Genomic DNA, 18,591 nt, shown 5'->3' with positions numbered 1-18,591 from the left:
ATTCTGGGGAAATAAAAGCATAACACATTGTTATCTAGATGTTAAAAAACCAAATTTTTAAAGGTATGTTTCACATTACCATAGCTAATCTTCTGTGGCTATATATTTACTGACAACTTGGATTACATCAAAATCTGAGGATTTTATATTTTATTGTAAATGGTGGGACTTTCCATAATGGTGACTGAAACAACCAAACATAAATTATTCAATAAAGATAATGGCCTTGCTTTTCAATCTTATTTCACACTAAATGAAAATTGTGTTTTCAGGCAATCGTTCTTTGTTTTCGACTACACTTCACAAAAGATAATATTACAAATAATACAGCTGCTGCTACAGTGCGACAAGTTGTTACTGTTGTTTTTGAGAGGATGGTTGCTGAAGATGAACGACACAGAGGTAAAGTGCTAGAAGTTGTTTTACTTTGTGGGTGGTTCTTGGATGATTTCATTTTTGTTAACTTTCGGCCTTTGCTGAGATGATCAACATTATTATGTCTATAATGGCAACTTAAAAAATAAATTCCTCACAATTTGATCCCCTAAGGAATAGGCTCCTTGTTTTCCTTGTTTATTTCTAGTGTATGCATAATTTTGTATTAAATATGATAATTTCGCATTTTAAACCAAGTATTGCATTATATGTATTTTTTAACCAAACATTACATTCTATGAATTTTTCATGTTATTGCTTCGTCCTCATAATTTAAATTTTAATGATTGCATTATATTTCATGGCCATTCTCTAATTTAACTGAACTAGTCTCCTATTGGACACTTGCATTCTGTTCAGTGTTTTATAACTGTTTTGGGTGGTTTCCTACGTATCTTTTTGAATTATTTCTTTAGGATAAATTTCCAAGAGTGCGCTTCCCTCGTAAATTTTTATCTGTATCTGCTAACATGTGTTAAGAACATTTAAATAATATAAAAATTAATTTTTGGCTGGGTGCGGTGGCTCATGCCTGTAATCGTAGCATTTTGGGAGGCTGAGGTGGGTGGATTGCCTGAGCTCAGGAGTTTGAGACCAGCCTGGGCAACACAGTGAAACCCCGTCTCTACTAAAATACAAAAAATCAGCTGGGCGTGGTGGTGTGCATCTGTAGTCCCAGCTACTCCAGAGGCTGAGGCAGGAGAATCACTTGAACCCGGGAGGCAGAGGTTGCAGTGAGCTGTGATTGCACCACTGCACTCCAGCCTGGGTGACACAGCAAGACTCCATCTCAAAAAAAAAAAAAAAAATTTTTTTTTAAATATTTTTATCGACTACGTTTATTAGAATATTTCCACTTTGGTATATTGTTTTTTCTTTATTTTTTCTTGGGGAAAAATGCAGGTAGAATTCTAGTAGTTTGAAATATTAAGGAATTATAATGTGTCCCATTTGGTTAAAATATTCAAAATCATATTGTAATAACACAGGGCAATTTCCCAGTTTCAATGTTTTATACATTCGTAACCTCAATAAAATTCCTGGAGTGGTAGTTTTAGTTGTTTGTCTCTAAGGCTAATCTGCCATTTAATATTTTATAGTAAAATAGAAATACTTAGAACTTTTTTCTTTTCAGGTAGTCGTTAAGTCAATATTTATTCAAAACAGGCTGTCATAACTTACAGAGAATGATATTTTTTACTAGTAGTTAAAGAAATGCTGAGTTGGGAAACACCATCCTAGCTGATTCTTAGCTGGTGAGTATCTGTAACTGACATGGTAACAGCAGCAGATCAAGCAGTAATTCTCTTGAAAATAGTGAAATGGTAGAGGAGTTAACCATATGGTAAACGTTTATGTTTGTTTGATATTTAAAAGCACACTTAAAGATCATGTGAATTTTAAATCCATGAAATAAAGGGGCTGAAGAATGGGAGACTGGGAAACCAAATGTATGGACAAAGATATCCAGCTTACTAGAGTGAATGTAAGGTAGCAAAGAGTGATTTTTATGGTATTTCGTGTAAAAATAGATTCCCATTTTTTTTTGTTTTGGAGGCATATGTTAACATTGGAAATTTTAATTCTGAAATTATAATTTCAACTTATATAAACAAATATTTATTTTAAACATTATCTTTTAAACAGAATATATAATTTATTCAAGGCTATTATGAACTCCTAAAACCCATCCTGTTTTGATTGCAGATATTATAGAACAACCAGTACTGGTACAAGGAAATAGTAACAGAAGATCTGTCAGTACCCTCAAACCTTGTGCTAAAGATGCATATATGCTTTTCCAGGTATTTTAGTTGATAAAAGTAATTTTTATTCTAAAATATAGTTTTGTGTGAATTTTTTAGTTGGGGATTTTATGTCTAATTTTTTTAATGTGAATTTTTTTGAAAATATGTCAAAGGTAGTATTAAAATAGTTCTAAAGAACAACTTTTATATTTACTTTATAGCTAATTAACATGATAAAACGTTATGACTCACTTTAAGAAAATGAAATAAATGCAGAACTAGAAAACAGGTATATCAGAAACAACTAGTCATACAAAAAAAAGTTTCTTTAAACAAGGAAAATTTAAGTAATAAATTTGGTCTGTGTAGTATAATTTGATACATAGATACCTGATTTTTACAACACTTGTCATGAATAAATGATTTTAGGTAAAACAAGATTAATCTGTACTGAAAATATGATTACTTCAGATTAAAAGCTTAGTTTTTCATTTGAAATAATGTTAGATTAATCATTTATCTGTCTACTGTCTCTGTGTTGTCAGTAGTTATATGATTCTTTAAAAGTTTACTTATATAATCTATCAATTACACAATTTGTCAAAATTGGAATTACCAGTGCTTAGTTTCTAAGGAGCAAAAACATGTATTATATAAGAAGAGAGATTTTTTTTAAAGATTTATGAACTACGAGTTTGGAAAAGCACATTTAATTCTAGCACGTGAAATTGTTCGATTTATTTTCCCAGGATCTTTGTCAGTTGGTTAATGCTGATGCTCCTTATTGGCTAGTGGGCATGACAGAAATGACTCGGACGTTTGGCCTCGAATTACTTGAGTCAGTCCTCAATGATTTTCCGCAGGTCTTTTTACAAGTAAGCCATTTATAGTATCTTGTGACAAAGTTAATCTTAATTGTTTTACAGATATTTTTAAAGAAAGCAACGTGTATTTTTTTTCCACCTTAAAAGTGGCAAAGAGGCCGGACTTGGTGGTTCATGCCTGTAATTGCAACACTTTGGGAGGCTGAGGTGGGAGGATTGCTTGAGCCCAGGAGTTCGAGACCAGCCTAGGCAACATAGACACCAACAATACAGAAAATAAAATGAAAAGGCTGGGCGCAGTGGCTCACCCCTGTAATCCCAGCACTTTGGAAGGCCGAGGTGGGTGGGTCATAAGATCAGGAGTTTGAGACCAGCCTGGCCAATACGGTGAAACCCCGTCTCTACTAAAAATACAAAAATTAGCCAGGAGTGATGGCGGGTGCCTGTAGTCTCAGCTACTCGGGAGGCTGAGGCAAGAGAATGGCTTGAACCTGGGAGGCAGAGGTTGCGATGAGCCAAGATCGCATCACTTCACTCCAGCCTGGGTGACAGAGCAAGACTCTGTCTCAAAAAAGATAAATAATAAAACAAAAATTTTTTTAAAAAGCTAGGCATGGTGGTGCATGTCTGTATTCCCTGCTGTTCAGGAGACTGAGGCAGGAGAATCGCTTGTGCCCAGGAGGTCAAGTTTGCAGTGAGCCGTGTTCAAGCCACTACATTCCAGCCTGGGTGAGAGAGCGAGACCCCATTTCTTAAATTTAAAAAAAAAAAAAGGAAGGAAAGAAAGATATGGAGAATTGTAGCCTCAAACTTTAGACATATAACAGTTTAGTGTTACATTACTTTTTTTTTAGTGCCTTAACATTTTGGAATTTTTATAATAGAAAGAATCTCTAGAGACAATCTATTAATAGTCAGGTATTTCCCAGTGTATGGGTCTGTGAAGGAAATGTGGTATGTGAGCTACTTGTATAATATTTAAAAGCCTAAAGAAATTGTTGATTTTTACTTGCTTATATATCTAGCTATGTGTTTTCACATAACTTAAATGGAAAACAACTAAAGTCCAAAATCAAGTCAGTGACTTGCACAGGGTCCCTTAGTTATTAGGTCTTGAACTGTAATTTAGGTTTTTTAACTACTCATCTAGTGCCTTCCCCTACCATGCTTCCTCCCTAAGTAATCCATTTTATCCTTTGCTCTTACCTACAAAATGAGTGAATCAAGTGCTACAGTAATATAAGATTTTTTAGGCCAGGATGTGGAGCTGAAATTAGTTTTATATGGCTCATAATTTTTGGTATACATTAGGCAGTTGTTAAATGCTTTTGGCAAGCAGTATATACACTGATGATTCCCTTTCTTGTAGTGTAATAGGATAAGCAGTATTTAGGTATAATTTGTCCAGCACTCTTGTATAAATAATAGTCATAGTAGCTGTCATTTCTTGACTGCCTTCTACGTGCTATGTGCCAGATTCCTTACATATTAATATTCTCTTTTATCTTCCCAAATGCCTGAGATACCAGTTATCACTGTTTTACACATGAGGAAACTACAACATCCAGAGGGTTAAATAATTTGTCTGCAGTTTCATGGTTTATAAGTGATGGAGTTGGGATTTGAACTCATGTTGATCCAAATTAGTTTCTCTTCGTATCCTCTCTTTTTTATATACACATCACATCCCGACCATCACCTTCAAAATATATTCAGGATCCAATCAGTTCTTACCACTTCTACAATTATTCTAGTCTAAGCTACCATCACCTCTTACTTGAATTATTGTGTTGGCTTCCTAACTGGTCTGCTTGCATATATATTAATACTTGTACCACTTATTATAGTTGTTTGTGACACCACATCCACAATGGTATTTTTAAAAAGTCGAATCTTTTTAGTCTCTTGTAAATTGCTTCAGTTGATATCCTCCTTATCAGACTAAAAGATGAAGTGTCCTTATGCTCTGTGGAACTTTTCATGGTTTAGTCCCCAATATTCCTTGATCTTGTTTCTTTCCTCTCTTCTCTTTGCCCTCACCCTTTGGCCACACTGTCCTTCTTGTTGTTTGTGAAATGCCTCAAGCAGACTCCTGCCCCAGGGCCTTTGTACTTACTATTCCTGGGCCTGGAATCCTTTTTTCCTCATATGGCTTGCTGTCTTACTTTTTTGAAGGCTTTGCTCAATCGTCAACTTACCAGACACATCTTCCCCAACCACGTTGTGTAAAATGACAACCTTTTTTCCTACCAGCACCATTATCTTTCTTATCTCTCTTTTTCTTTGTAGCACTTATCACCTCCTGCCTGACACACACACACACGTATATGTGTATTATATATTATTACATATTGTGTATTATTTTATTTTCTCTCTTTCCCTACAAGAAGATAAACTCTATGAGGCAGGGATTTAGTACACTGTTGTATAGGTGTCTTTAGTAATAGTGCCTGGCATATGGCAGGTGTTTGATAAATATTTGAATGAATGAATTGGTTAATGAATTTGAATTTAAAATTTTTATGTTTGGGTCATGTTTTCTGACTTCATAGGAAAAGATTCGAAACTGTTTTTACAGATTTTTTTCTTTTCTTTTCTTTTTTTTTTTTGAGACAGCATCTTGCTCTGTCGCCCAGGTTGGAGTGCAGTCGCACGATCTCGGCTCACTGCAAGCTCCGCCTCCCGTGTTCACGCCATTCTCCTGCCTCAGCCTCCCGAGTAGTTGGGACCACAGGTGCCTGCCACCACGCCCGGCTAATTTTTTGTATTTTTTTTAGTAGAGATGGGGTTTCACCGTGTTGGCCAGGATGGTCTCGATCTCCTGACCTCGTGATCTGCCCACCTCAGCCTCCCAAAGTGCTGAGATTACAGGCATGGGCCACCGCACCCGGCCTGTTTTCACGGATTTATTATACTTAGAAAATTTACTTTATTCTTCTTGCTGTAAAGCATGGAAGGGGAAGAATTCTCTGTGTAAGATCCTAGAATTTCATCCTGTACAATTTTCTTCCAGAGATACGTATTTGTTTCTTTTTTTAACTCATCATTCACATATGCAATCAAAATTTACCAGTCACTTAAGTTTTATGCCAAGTATACAGAAGTTAAATAAGACTGATAAAATCTTTGCCCTGTGGCACTTACAATTCTAATGGGGAGACAGATTTTAACTGAGTTGATAAGGCTTGATGAGTACTGTGAAGGAAAAGTATTGAAAGTGTTAGGAAATGAATAACGGGGCCAGACCTGGTGGAGAGTTGGTGATAAATCAAGGTCTGGCCTTGATAAATCAAGATAAATCAAGTTGGTGATAGGATACTTAAGCTTGTAAATGAAGGATTAAGAGTAGTTAGGAGATATAGAGAGAACAGGAAAAGAATACTCCACACAGAAGGAATTTGAAGAGCAGTGACCCTGAGAAAGGATGTCTTCTCTTCTAGAAAAATAAGCTTTAAGGGCATTGAAGCTTTGCCTTTTGCCTCAATGAAGTGTTGTAGTGGAAGATGAAAAAGGCAGTCTCAAAGATGATTTCTAGCTTTCTGGCTTGAACAGTGAACCATTTGCTAAGATGGAGTACTCCATGGGCAGAATTTTTATCACAAAGGACACATTATTCATATATATACTAATTTCAAGGTATCTGTGAGACATGCAAAATGTTAGTTGGACTTGTGCATTTCAAGGTTTGGGGCTGAAATTATAAATTTAATGTTACTGGCATATAGTTGCTAATTGAAGATATAGGAGTGAATGAGATTTTCTGTGGTAAGAACCTAGAGTACAAAGCAAGGGCATGGTACTCTGGAACTCTGAGGAAGCTCAACATTAAACAGTTGAGGATGAGCATATACAAGAGACTGAGAACACAAGGCCAGAAGGCAGGAACAAATCTAAGAGAGTGTGACATAATAAAAGGCAAAAGCAAAGAAAGTTTCAAGATGAAGCAAGTAATCAGTTATATCAGGTGGTTCACAGAGATCTGGTAGGCATAGTGGCTCACACCTGTAATCTTAGCACTTTGTGGGGCTGAGGCAGTCAGATGGCCTGAGCTCAGGAGTTCAAGACCAGCCTGGGCAACATAGTGAGACCTTGTCTCTACGAAAAATTAAAAAAAAAAAATCACCTGGGCCTGGTGGCACATGCCTGTAGTCTCAGCTACTTGGGAGGCTGAGAGGTGGGAGGATCGTTTGACCCCAGGAGGTCAAGGCTGCAGTGAGCCATGATCACACCACTGCACTCCAGCCCGGGTGACAGAGCAAGACCCTATTTCAAAAACAGAACAAAACAAAACAAAAACAAAGAGATCTGATAAGATGAAAACTGGAAAGACTGGAAAATGTTTGCTTTGGCCACAGAGATCATGATGAGTATAATGAGAAGTGGAGAAGTAGAGTTGGGATGGTTGGTGATAGTGCTGGAGGAAACCCAACTGTAGTGAGTTGAGCAGTGAGAGGGAAACAGTGAATTGGTAAAACTTTTAAGAATTGCTTAAGAATTGCTGCTATGTTTATATATTTTAACCAATATACAAAATAATTATTTTTGTAAAATATGAAAGTGGACTTTACTTTTCATTTTGGCAGTCAGATAAACTAACTGTAGATGTGAGAGTATAATTTCAAATCACTTATCTCTTAAGATCTCATTTTGGAGGAAAGAATGAAAAAGTATATTAAAATATTTATAAAAGTCTGGAAGAGTATACATGCAGAAGTAACAATGACTAGTCCACTTATCTCCAGGAGGTGAGATTAGGCAAGACTTTTATTTTTATCTTTTTATTTATCTATGTTTTTGGATTTTCTTTCTTGAGAATCTGATTTTTTAAAACATACATTTAGTGGCTTATGCCTATAATCACAGTGCTTTGGGAGGAGGCTGAGGCGGGCAGATCACCTGAGGTCAGGAGAGCCTGCCCAACATGGTGAAACCCCGTCTCTACTAAAAATACAAAAATTAGCCAGGCGTGGTGGCAGATGTCTGTAATCTCAGCTACTTGGGAGGCTGAGGCAGGAGAATTGCTTGAACCTGGGAGGTGGAGGTTGCAGTGAGCCGAGATTGTGCCATTGCACTCCAGCCTGGGTGACAGAGTGAAACTCCATCTCAAAAAAAAAAAAAAGATACATTAAAAAAATTTTGTGATTCTGAGCAAACAACCTGCTCTATGCCTTATTTTCCTTCTCTGTAAGATGAAAGGATTAGGTCAAATGATTTTTGTGATATTTTCTTTGTTTATAGCTTCAGTGAAATTTGGATGACAACAACAAAATGTATTTGAGGCTAGTCATTAAATACAGCCTAGGCCTTATATTGTCAGTGAAACGGGATTACTCTTGGCTAATATAGGCAGGGAATTAACAGGTTTAGGAGTGCTTTCTTTATGATATATCATGGCTATAAGTAAAATTTAAGAATTATTTGCAAGATTCCCTGACTTGTAAAATAATTATGCTTGTTTGCCATTGCATGTTTTATCAGCTCATCATGTTCTGTTTAAGCAGTCCAAGCAGAACAAAATTTTAAGTTAATTATTAAATCTCTGCATGAATGGAATTGTTCTTTGAAAAATGAAATCAGTGAATTATATAACTTATACTTTCTTAGGAAATTTTCTCTCCTCAGCTACCTATTTTAAATTATTTGCTTGAGTTTGTATAGCTTGTTTTCTTTTCTTTCTTTTTTCCTTTTCTTTTTCTTTTTTTTTTTTTTTTCTGTGTGAGATAGGGTCTTGCTCCATTGCCCAGATTGGAGTACAGTGGTGTGATCATGGCTCACTGCAGCCTCAACCTCCCTGGGCTCAAGTGATCCTCCCACTTTAGTCACCCAAGTAGCTGGAACCGCAGGAGGCACCACTATATCCAGCTAATTTTTGTTGTTGTTGTTGTTGAGACAGGGTCTCCCTGTGTTGCTCAGGCTGGTCTTGAACTCCTGGATGCCAGCAATCCTCCCATCTCAGCCTCCCAAAGTGCTAAGATTCCAGGCCTGAGCCACCATGCCTGGCTGTATTTTCTTTCTTCTGTTTATGTTTTTAATTACCAGTGTCCAGCTAAAATTGAAGTTTCTGTTAATCACCAATTACTTACTTCTAAAATCATTAAATGTTCCTTTTAAACTTATATTCTTTCAAAAACTTCTTGTAATACTGATTATGATTATGATTATGATTATTATTTGAGACAGCATCTTGCTCTGTTACCCAGACTGGAGGGCAGTGGCATGATCACGGCTAACTGCAGCCTTGACCTCCTGGGTTCAAGTGTTCCTTCCACCTCAGCCTCCCAAATTGCTGGGACTACTGGTGCGTGCCACCATACCTGGCTAATTTTTAAATTTTTTTTGTAGAGATGGAGTCTCACTGTTTTGCCAAGGCTCATCTTGAACTCCTGGGGTCAAGCTGTCCTCCCACCTTGGGCTCCCAAAATGCTAAGATTACAGGCATGAGCCACTATGCTGGGCTCTGATGACTGTTCTGACCTTAGACTCTCTAAGTGCAATACGAATTTCAAAATTGTGTGTAAACTATAAAATAATAAAACATATAAACTTATAGTAAAGCTAAATTATTAATACTGGTTATTAAGAAGTTTTGTTTCCTAGTGAGACTGTGTTTTTAGAAGTATTAAGTACAAATAAAGTTAATTATTTTTTTCTTTCTTTTTTCCTTGCAAATAGCACCAAGAATTTAGTTTCCTCCTCAAAGAAAGGGTATGTCCTCTTGTGATAAAGCTCTTTTCTCCAAATATAAAGTTCAGACAAGGTTCCAGCACCTCATCTTCTCCAGCACCAGTTGAAAAACCATATTTTCCTATCTGCATGCGTTTGCTGAGAGTAGTATCTGTTCTGATTAAGCAGTTTTACAGTCTTTTGGTAAGTGCTAATTTCCTTATGTATTTGTGTATATAGTTGCATGTTGTGCCCTTTGTAAAAAGTGGTCTGTTGTAGCGCATTTAGTTTTTTCAATTCAGTTCAACAGAATTTTTTTGAGTACCTACATGTATTCTAGGTACTCTAAAGGTTTGTTCTATCCTTTCTTGAATCTTGCTTATGTTTATAGAGTATTCATAATGTGTGAAGCAGAGTCATTGCCTGTTGTCTGAAGGCAGCATAGGAATTGTCGTTTTGGAACTCAGCTTCTTAGCTAATTGTCTGTATCTCATTTGAAGGATTATTAAAATTATAGTCTCTTCAGTTTATTCTGCTTTCATTTATACTGTTTCATATGTCTTAACAGATTAAAGCAAAGACATTAAAGATTTGGTCAAATCTAGGATTAGAAACCAATTATTTTGACTTACAGTCCAATATTGTATCTATTTTGCATAAGTTAATGGATGCCTATTATATTGTGATATTCCGGATGATAATTCTGTTTATGTAATGCTTTAGTCGTAAACATTCAAATACTGTTTCTCAGAAAAAATAACGCACCATGTTTTTTAAAAATTCTGTGTTAGGTCAAATTCAGCATTCTGTAATTTTTTCACATTTATATTCTTCTTCTTCTTCTTTTTTTTTTTAAGATGGAGTCTCATTCTGTCACCCAGGCTGGAGTGTAGTGGCACAATCTTGGCTCACTGCAACCTCCACCTCCTGGGTTCAAGCAGTTCTCCTGTTTCAGCCTCCCGAGTAGCTGGGACTACAGGCACCCACCACCACACCTGGCTAATTTTTGTATTTTTAGTAGAGATGGGGCTTCACCCTATTGGTCAGGCTGGTCTTGAACTCCTGACCTCAGGTGATCCACCCGCCTCAACCTCCCAAAGTGCTGGGATTACAGGCGTCAGCCACCATGCCTGGCCCTATATTCTAAAAACAGACAATATAATAATAGTAGAAGACTTCAATATTCTACTTCCAATAAAGGTAGAACAACCAGACATAAGACTAATAAGGAAACAAAGGACTCGAACAACACTGTAGAACAGTTGGACCTAACAGACATATACAGAACACTCTACCTAACATCAGCAGAATACACATTCTTTTCAAGTGCACATAGATTATGCTCAAGGATAGAGCTTATGTTAAGCCATAAAACAAGTCTCAACAAATTTAAGAAGATTGTAATCATACCAGGTATCTTCTCTGACCAAAGTGGAATCCAGCCAGAAATCAATAGTGGAAGCAAAATGAGAAGAGTCTCAAATGTATGGAAATTAAACAACATACTAGTTAGGAGAAGGAACGAAATAAAGAATACCACATAAATAAACAAAATGGAGAATAGAAAAGCAATAGAGAGAATCAATGAAAGTTGTTTTTTTTTGAAAAGATTAAGAAAATTAACAAACCGTTATCCAGACTAAAAAGAGAAAATACTCAAATAACTAAAATCAGAAATGAAGGAGGAGACATTACAACTGATGCCACAGAAATAAGAAATTTAAAGGATCATAAAAGACTACTAGGAAGAATTATGTGCCAACAAATTGGATAACCTAGAAGAAATGAATAAATTCCTTGAAACATACAACCTACTGAAACTGAATCACAAGAAAAAAATTAAACAGACCTATAACTAGTATGGAGATTGAATTAATAATGAAAAACCTTCCAACAAAGAAAAGCGCAAGAGCAGATGACTTCACTGGAAAAGTCTACCAAACATTGAAAGAACAATTAACAAACTCCAAAGAATTGAAGAGGAGAGAAAACTTCCAAGCTCATTTTATGAGGCCAACATTAATACCAAAGCCAGACAAAAATACTACAAGGGAAAAAAAAAAAACAGATCAAGCTCCCTGATAAATATTGATAAAAAAAATTCTCAAGAAAGTACAAGGAAACTTAATTCAACAGCATTTTAAAAGGATTCTACGCCATGACCAAGTGGGATCTATCCCTGGAATGTAAGGACGTTTCAACATACAAGAATCAGTTAATATAATACACTACATTAAAAGAATGAAGGTTAAAAACTACGTGATCATTTCAATTGGTGCAGAAAAAGTATTTGGCAAAATTCATCATCCTTTCATGATAAAAACACTCAACAAACTAGGAATAGAACTAAACTACCTTAACCCAATAAATGCCATTTATGAAGAGACAATAACTAATAACTAATATCACACTTGATAGTGAAAACCTGAAAGCTTTCCCTCTAAGATCAGGAACAAGGCAAGATTGCCTACTCTTGCCACTTCTATTCAACATGGTACTGGAACTCCTAGCCAGAGCAACTAGGAATGAAAAAGAAATAAAAGGCATCCACATTGGAAAGGAAGAAGTAACATTATCTCTGTTTGCTAATGTATGTTATATCTAGAAAACCCTAAATATTCCACACCAGAAAAACTGTTAGAACTAATAAACATAGCAAAGTTGCAAATATGTCTCTATACACTAACAGTGAACAATTCCAGAAAGAAATTAAGAAAACAATTTCATTTGCAAAGTACCAAAAAGAATAAAAATACTTAGGCATAAACTTAACCAAGAAGGTGAAAGACCTATGCACTGGAAACTATAAAACATTATTGAAAGAAATTTAAGACACAAAGAAATGGAAAGATATCCAGTGTTCATGATTAAAAGACTTAAAATTGTTAAAATGTCCATATAATCTAAAGAGATCTATGAATTAAATGCAGTTCCTATCAAAATTCCAACAGCAATTTTTGCAGAAGTAGAAGAAACCATCTTAAAATTCATATTGAATCTCAAGGGACCCCAAATTGCCAAAACTATCTTGAGAAAAAAGAACAAAGTTGGAAGTCTCACACTCCCTGATTTCAAAACATATTACAAAGCTACAGTAATCAGAATAGCATAAAGTGGTACTGGCATAAAGACACACACAAAAACCCATGGAACAGAATGGAGAGCCCAAAAATAAACTCTCATATATATGGTCAAGTGATCTTTGAAAAGGGTGCCAAGACCAGTCAGTGGAGAAAGGATAGTCTCTTTAACCATTATGCTGGGAAAACCGGATATTCACATGCAAAAGAATGAGGTTAGACCCTTACCTTATGCCATGTACAAAAAATAATTCAAAATGGATTCATGACCTAAACACAAGATTTAAAACTAAAAAATTCCTAAAAGAAAACATAGGGGAAAATCTTTATGACATTGGATTTCACAATGATTTCCTGACTATGATACTAAAAGCACAGGCAACAAAACAACAATAGACAAATGGAACTGCATCAAACTTAAAATCTTCTACACTTCAAAGAAAGAAGCCAGCAGAGTTGTATTAGTTTTCACACTGCTGATAAAGACATACCCGAGACTGGGCAATTTACAAAAGAAAGAGATTTATTGGACTTACAGTTCCATGTGGCTGGGGAGGCCTCACAATCGTGGCTGAAGGTGAAAGACACATCTCACATGGCGGCAGACAAGAGAAGAGCGCTTATGCAGGGAAACCCCCCTTTTAAAACCACCAGATCTTGTGAGACTTACTATCATGAGAACAGCATGGGAAAGACCTGCCTCCCATGATTCATTACCTCCCACCAGGTCCCTCCCACAACACGTAGGAATTCAAGATGAGATTTGGGTGGGGACACAACCAAACCATATCATTCCGCCCCTGGCCTCCCAAGTCTCATAGGTCCTCATATTTCAAAACCAATCATGCCTTCCCACCAGTCCCCAAAGTCTTAACTCATTTCAGCATTAACTCAGAAGTCCACAGTCCAAAGGCTCAACTGAGACAAGGCAAGTCTCTTCTGCCTATGAGCCTGTAAAATCAAAACAAGTTAATTACTTCCTAGATACAATGGGGGTACAAGCATTGGGTAAATACAGCCATTCTAAATGGGAGAAACTTGCCAAAACAAAGGTGCTACAGGCCCCATGCAAGTCCGAAATTCAGCAGGGCGGTCAAATCTTAAAGCTCCAAAATGACCTCCTTTGACTCCATGTCTGACATCCAGATCACACTGATGCAAGAGGAGGGTTCCCATAGTCTTGGGCAGCTCCACTCCTGTGGCTTTGCAGGATACAGCCTCCCTTCCAGGTGCTTTCATGGCCTGCTGTTGAGTGTCTGTGGGTCTTCCAGGTGCACGGTGCAAGCTGTTGGTGAATCTGTCATTCTGGTGTCTGGATGGTGGCCCTCTTCTCACAGCTCCACTAGGCAGTGCTCCAGTAGGAACTCTGTGTGGGGGCTCTGACCTCACATTTCCCTTCTGTATTGCCCTAGCAGAGGTTCTCCATGAAGACCCTGCTCCTACAGCAAACTTCTGCCTGGGCATCCAGATGTTTCCATACATTTTCTGAAATCTAGGCAGAGGTTTCCAAACCTCAATTCTTGACTTCTCTGCACTCGCGGGCTCAACACCATGTGGAAGCTGCCAAGGCTTGATGCTTGCACCCTCTGAAGCTACGGCCCGAGCTCTATTTTGACCCCTTTCAGTCACAGCTGGAGTGGCTGGGATGCAGGGGACCAAGCACACAGCACAGGGACCTTGGGCCCAGCCCACAAAACCACGTTTTCCTCATAGACCTCTGGATCTGTGATGGGAGGGGCTGCCTCAAAGGTCTCTGACATGCCCTGGAGACATTTTCCCCATTGTCTTGGTGATTAACATTCAGCTCCTTGTTACTTACGCAAATCTCTACAGCCAGCTTGAAATTCTCCTCAGAAAATGGGATTTTCTTTTCTTTTTGTGGGGAGGGATGGAGTCTTGCTCTGTATCCCAGGCTGGAGTGCAGTGGCCCCATCTTGGCTCACTGCAACCTCCACCTCCTGGGTTCAAGTGATTCTCCCGCCTCAGCCTCCTGAGTAGCTAGGATTGCAGGTGTGAGCCCCCACACCCGGCTAATTTTTGTATTTTTAGTAGAGATGGGGTTTCACCATGTTGGCCAGGCTGGTCTTGAACTCCTGACCTCAAGCAACCCACCCGCCTTGGCCTCCCAAAGTGCTGGGATTATAGGCATGAGCCACTGCGCCTGGCCTCGGATTTTCTTTTCTATTGCATTGTCAGGCTGCAAATTTTCCAACCTTTTATGCTCTGTTTCCCTTTTAAAACTGAATGTCTTTAACAGCACCCAAGTCACCTCTTGAATGCTTTGCTGCTTAGAAATGACTTCTGCCGGCTGAGCGTGGTGGCTCACGCCTGTAATCCCAGCACTTTGGGAGGCTGAGGCAGGTGGGTCATGAGGTCAGGAGATCGAGACCATCGTGGCTAACGTGGTGAAACCCCATCTCTACTAAAATACAAAAAAAAACTAGCCGAGCGTGGTGGCAGGCACTTGTAGTCCCAGCTACTCGGGAGGCTGAGGCAGGAGAATGGCATGAACCCAGGAGGCAGAGCTTGCAATGAGCCGAGATCGCTCCACTGCACTCCAGCCTGGGTGACAGAGCAAGACTCCATCTCAAAAAAAAAAAAAAAAAAAGAAAGAAAGAAATGCCTTCTGCCAGGTATCCTAAATCATTTCTCCCAAGTTCAAAGTTCCACAAATCTCTAGGGCAGGGGCAAAACGCTGCCAGTCCCTTTGCTAAAACATAACAAGAGTCACCTTTACTCCAGTTCCCAACAAGTTCCTCATCTCCATCTGAGACCATCTCATCCTGGATTTCATTTTCCATATCCTTATCAGCATTTTGGTCAAAGCCATTCAAGTCTCTAGGAAGTTCCAAACTTTCCCACATTTTTGTGTCTTCTTCTGAGCCCTCCAAACTGTTCCAACATCTGCCTGTTACCCAGTTCCGAAGTCACTTCCACATTTTTAGGTATCTTTTCCACAGCACCCCACTCCTGGTTCCAATTTACTGTAGTAGTCCGTTTTCACACTGCTGATAAAGGCATACCCAAGACTGGGCAATTTACAAAATAAAGAAGATTAGTGGACTTACAGTTCCACATGGCTGGCGAGGCCTCACAATCTTGGAGGAAGGTGAAAGGCACATCACAAATGGTGGTAGACACAAGAAGAGAGATTTTGCAGAGAAACTCCCTTTTTAAAATCATCAGATCTCGTGAGATTTATTCACTATCATGATAACAGCATGAGAAAGACCTGTCCCCATGATTCAATTACCTCCCACCGGGTCCCTCCCAGAACACGTGGGAATTAAAGATGAGATTTGGTTGGGGACACAGCCCCAAACCATATCCAGAGTGAAAAGGCAACACTTGGGAGAAAAGATTCACAAATTACATACCTGAAAAGGGATTAATATTCAAAATATATAAAGAACTCCTACAACTCAACAACAACAAAAAACTAATGTTAAAAAATAGGCACAGGACATGAATAGATATTTCTCCAAAGAAGATATACCAATGTCCAACAAGCATATGAAAAGATGCTCAACATCTCCAATCATTAGAGAAATGCAGAGCAAAACTGTAATGAGGCTTATGCCCATGAGTGGTCACTGTTAAAAACACAACAGAACACCAGAAAATAACAAGTGTTGGCAAGGATGTGGAGAAAATTGGAACCCTTGTGCACTGTTGGTGGGAATATAAAATGGTGCAGCCTCAATGGAAAGCAGTATGCAGGTTCCTCAAAAACCTGAAAATAGAATTACCATATGACCCAGCAATACTACTTATGCATATAAATTCAAAAGAATTGAAAGTGTGATTTGAAAGAAATGCTTGTACACCCATGTTCATTGTCGCATTTTTGTAATAGCCAAGAGGTGAAAGCAGTTCCAGTGTTCATTGTCAGATGAACAAACCAAGAAAATACAGTGTATACATATGTTGGAATATCATTCAGCCTTAAAGAAGGAAATCCTGTTACTGGAACTTTAAGGACATCATGCTGAGTGAAATAAGTGAGTCAAGAGGACAAATTACTGTGTAATTCCACTTATGCATGGTACCTTGAGTAGTCAAATTCATAGAGAAAATGGAATGGTCGTTGCCAAGGACCAGGAGGACAAAGGGATAAGGAGTTAGTGTTGAGTGGGCATAGCATTTCAGTTTTGCAAGATAAAAAAGTTCTAGAGCCCAGGTGCAGTGGTGCATGCCTGTAATCCCAGCACTTTGTAAGGCCAAGGTGGATGGATCACCTGAGCTCAGGAGATTGAGACCTTGGCCAACATGGTGAAACCCCGTCTCTACTAAAAATACAAAAAAATTAGCTGGGTGTGGTGGCGCACACCTGTAATTCCAACTACTTGATAGGCTGAGGCAGGAGAATTGCTTGAATCTGGGAGGCAGAGGTTGCAGTGAACTGAGATCACACGATTGCACTCCAGCCTGGGTGACAAGAGCAAGACTCCATCTCAGGAAAAAAAAAAAAAGTTCTAGAGAGTTTTTTACACAACGATGTGAAACAGTTGATACTACTCAACTGTACACGTAAATATTGTTGGGGTTTTATATTGTATGGTTTTACCACAATTAAATATTTTTTAATATTGAAAAGATTCCTGCACTCCCATGTTTATTGCAGCACTATTCATGATTGTCAAGATTTAGTAGCAACCAAAGTATCCATTGACAGATGAATGGATCGAGAAAAGTTAGTACATATAGGCAATGGAGTACTATTCAACCATAAAAAGAAAAGTGAGATCCTGTCATTTGCAACAATATGGATGGAACTGCAGGACATTATGTTAAGTGAAATTAGCCAGGCACAGAAAGACAAACTTCACATGTTCTCACTCGTTTGTAAGAGCTAAAAGTTAAAACAATTGAACTAATGGAGAGAGAGAATAGAATGGTGGTTACCAGCAGCTGGGAAGGTTGGTGGAGATGGGGAGCAGGGGGAAAGTAGGGATGGTTAATGGGTACAAAAATATGGGTAGATAGAATGAATAAGATCTAGTATTTGATAGCACAACAGGGTGATTAGTCAACAGTAATGTACATTCAAAAATAACTAAAAGAGGCCAGGCGCCATGGCTCACGCTTGTAGTCTCAGCACTTTGGGAGGCCAAGGCGGCCAGATCACATGAGGTCGGGAGTTCAAGACCAGCCTGACCAACATGGAGAAACACCGTCTCTACTAAAAATACAAAATTATTCGGGCATAGTGGTGTATGCCTGTAATCCCAGCTACTCGGGAGGCTGAGGCAGGAGAATCGCTTGAACCCAGGAGGTGGAGGTTGCGGCGAGCCAAGATTGTGCGATTGCACTCCAGGCTGGGCAACAAGAGCAAAACTCCATCTCTAAATAAATAAATAAATAAATAAATAAATAAATAAATATAATTGGAATGTTTTAGCATAAAGAAATGATAAATGCTTGAGGTGATGTGTAGCCCATTTCCCCTGATGTGATGATTATGCATTATATGCCTGTATCAGAATATTTCATTTACTCTATAAATGTTACATACCTACTATATACTCATAAAAATTAAAAAAAATATTTTTAAGTAAACAAAATAGTGGAAATGAAAATAATTACAATATGGTAATATCAGTCACCATGGAAAGTCAACAGGATAGGAGGGATTTTTAAAAAGGAGAAGAACTTTAAGGGCCAGTGTAGTTGCCATAGTTGCTATTAAATCAGGTGGCCAGGTCATATGGTGGTCCAAATGTTTAGAAAGTTTTTGTTCCTGTCACTAGGCCAACTAAATACCACTTCCTCACTTGTTCCCTAAATATTAGCAGGGCTGTCTTAGAAGGGCTCCTCCTCCTCCTTTCTTTAGAATGTTTC

General features: G+C 38.1%; 1 protein-coding gene across 7 annotated transcripts in view; it reads left to right on the top strand.

The window, feature by feature from the left end:
* MON2 (MON2 homolog, regulator of endosome-to-Golgi trafficking) overlaps window positions 1-18,591 on the top strand; it is a 131,456-nt gene that overhangs the window by 31,599 nt on the left and 81,266 nt on the right. For all 7 annotated transcript variants that reach the window (XM_055096521.2, XM_055096520.2, XM_055096522.1 and 4 more), the window contains 4 exons: window positions 273-402; window positions 2,143-2,240; window positions 2,933-3,058; window positions 9,680-9,874. In XM_055096521.2, coding sequence (XP_054952496.1) covers window positions 273-402; window positions 2,143-2,240; window positions 2,933-3,058; window positions 9,680-9,874 — 549 coding nt within the window. The remainder of the gene's footprint in view (window positions 1-272; window positions 403-2,142; window positions 2,241-2,932; window positions 3,059-9,679; window positions 9,875-18,591) is intronic.

This window comes from Pan paniscus, chromosome 10 (assembly GCF_029289425.2).
Source record: "Pan paniscus chromosome 10, NHGRI_mPanPan1-v2.0_pri, whole genome shotgun sequence".
In the NCBI taxonomy this organism is placed as follows: Eukaryota; Metazoa; Chordata; class Mammalia; order Primates; family Hominidae; genus Pan; species Pan paniscus.
Note: the sequence above shows the minus strand (reverse complement) of the source record. Positions and strands in the feature narration are given on the sequence as shown.